The sequence below is a fragment of the Entamoeba dispar genome, genomic scaffold (genome assembly GCF_000209125.1).
Source record: "Entamoeba dispar SAW760 scf_1105229460605 genomic scaffold, whole genome shotgun sequence".
Taxonomy (NCBI): domain Eukaryota; phylum Evosea; order Mastigamoebida; family Endamoebidae; genus Entamoeba; species Entamoeba dispar.
Genome location: NW_001854276.1, coordinates 4,112 through 5,939, shown reverse-complemented (window position 1 = coordinate 5,939; position 1,828 = coordinate 4,112). Strand labels below are relative to the sequence as shown.

At 30.8% G+C, this 1,828-nt stretch overlaps 1 protein-coding gene across 1 annotated transcript in view, besides 1 other annotated feature; it reads right to left on the bottom strand.

The window, feature by feature from the left end:
* Positions 1-277: 277 nt before the first annotated feature.
* Positions 278-339: a sequence feature (AT_rich).
* EDI_302400 (glycoside hydrolase, putative) overlaps positions 334-1,828 on the bottom strand; it is a gene marked incomplete at both ends in the record, with an annotated part of 1,656 nt that continues 161 nt past the window's right edge. Inside the window, one exon of the mRNA XM_001733329.1 lies at positions 334-1,828. This exon is cut by the window's right edge and continues 101 nt beyond it. Within this exon, the coding sequence (XP_001733381.1) occupies positions 334-1,828 (1,495 nt within the window).

Here is a 1,828-nt window from a genome sequence, read left to right as displayed (position 1 = left end):
TTGGTTTGGATTATTACTTAATTTTAAGTTTTGTGAAGAGAGTAATAATGATTAATAGTTGCAATGAGTAAGTTCTGTGATAACAAACTTTTTAAAGATGCTGTTGAAAAAGCCAATCAATGTATGCAAACAAATTCACCATGTGAATGTTTAAAAATTGAAAAAGATGATATCATTAATGCCGCATGTGCCACTGAACCATTGAAAACATTTTTCAAAGATGGGTGTTTATCTCTTGGTTGTAAAGATCAAATTTGTTCCTTTAATTAATTGACTCTTTTTAAAATTAAACATTATTTAAATAAAACTTTATTGTTAATAAGTTTAATTAATTTATTTCATTTGGTTATATAACCATTGATGAATGCATTTGATTCGTTCAATATCAATTTTAACTACAGCACGGTCATAAGTAAGAAGTCCATTTACTTCTGTTTCGACATCTGTTAGTTGAGTGTAAATAGCTCCTGCAAGCCCTTCAATCTGAGCAAGCATCTTAATATACTCTTCATAAGTGTCTTCTATTTTATCACTTTGGATATATCCCCAATTAGACTCTACCCATGTGTGTTGTGGAATAGTTTTACCAATACCTCCATATTCTCCAACAACTCTAATCCTATCATCTAATACTCTCATTCTTGGTTTAGGATAACTGTGACAATCACATATATCTCCTACATTTTTAAAATGATTTCCTCCACTAGCATCATTTACCAAACGTTGTTCATCTTTAGTTAATTCACATATCTCTTTAGTGTTAAATTGTCCCCAACTTTCATTAAATGGAATCCAACAACCAATACATGGAGAAAGTCCAACCCATTTTCTAATTTCATTCCATTCATTAATGAATCTTCTTTTAGACTCTATTGGAATCTCTTTTTCTTGTTCATTGAATTCATCTTCATTCCAATTTGAAGTATCAGCAACACGAGATGGCATATCTTGCCAAACAATAATTCCAATAGTGTCACAATGATAATACCATCGAGCAGATTCTGTTTTAGCATGTTTTCTTAAAAGATTAATACCAGTGCTCTTTGCAAATAATATATCTGATTTAAGTGCTTCATCGGTTGGTGCAGTATAAAGTCCATCTGGCCAATATCCTTGATCAAGATAACCAAAAATAAATATAGGTTTATTATTTAATTCAAAACAAGGAAATCCTTTATAATTTCCTTTTGAAAACTTTCTGTAACCAAAATATGTAAAGATACTATCCCCACTATCTAATGATACTTTTACATCATATAACTCTGGTGTATCAGGAGTCCAATACTTCATGTCTGAAGGAACTGAAATAATATTTTCTTTTCCTTCTAAGTGTTGAGAAACGATGACATTATTATTTTTAATAATATCAATAGTAAACGAATCACTTTCACAACCTTTAAAATCAATAAGAACTTTCAATGAATGACAATCAATATTTGGAATACATTGGATATAATCAATATAGTGGTCATGAACTGGCTCAACCCACACGGTTTGCCAAATACCAGTGATTGGAGTATACCATATTCCATTTGCATTACTTACTTGTTTTCCTCGTGGTTGGTCATAACTATCTGTAGGATCCCATACTTTCACGATAAGTTCGAAATCTGTTTCATTTATTTCAACTTCAAAAGGAGAATATCCTCCAATGTGTTTGCCAACTTCTTTTCCATTGACATATACAGTGGCTTCATAATCAACAGCACCAAAGTGAATTAATTTTTTTCCTTTCCAATCCAAATGAACTTGTCTTTTATACCATAATAATTGTTTGTCTGTAATATGTTTTGCTACTCCAGATAAACTAGACTCTAATCCAAATGGA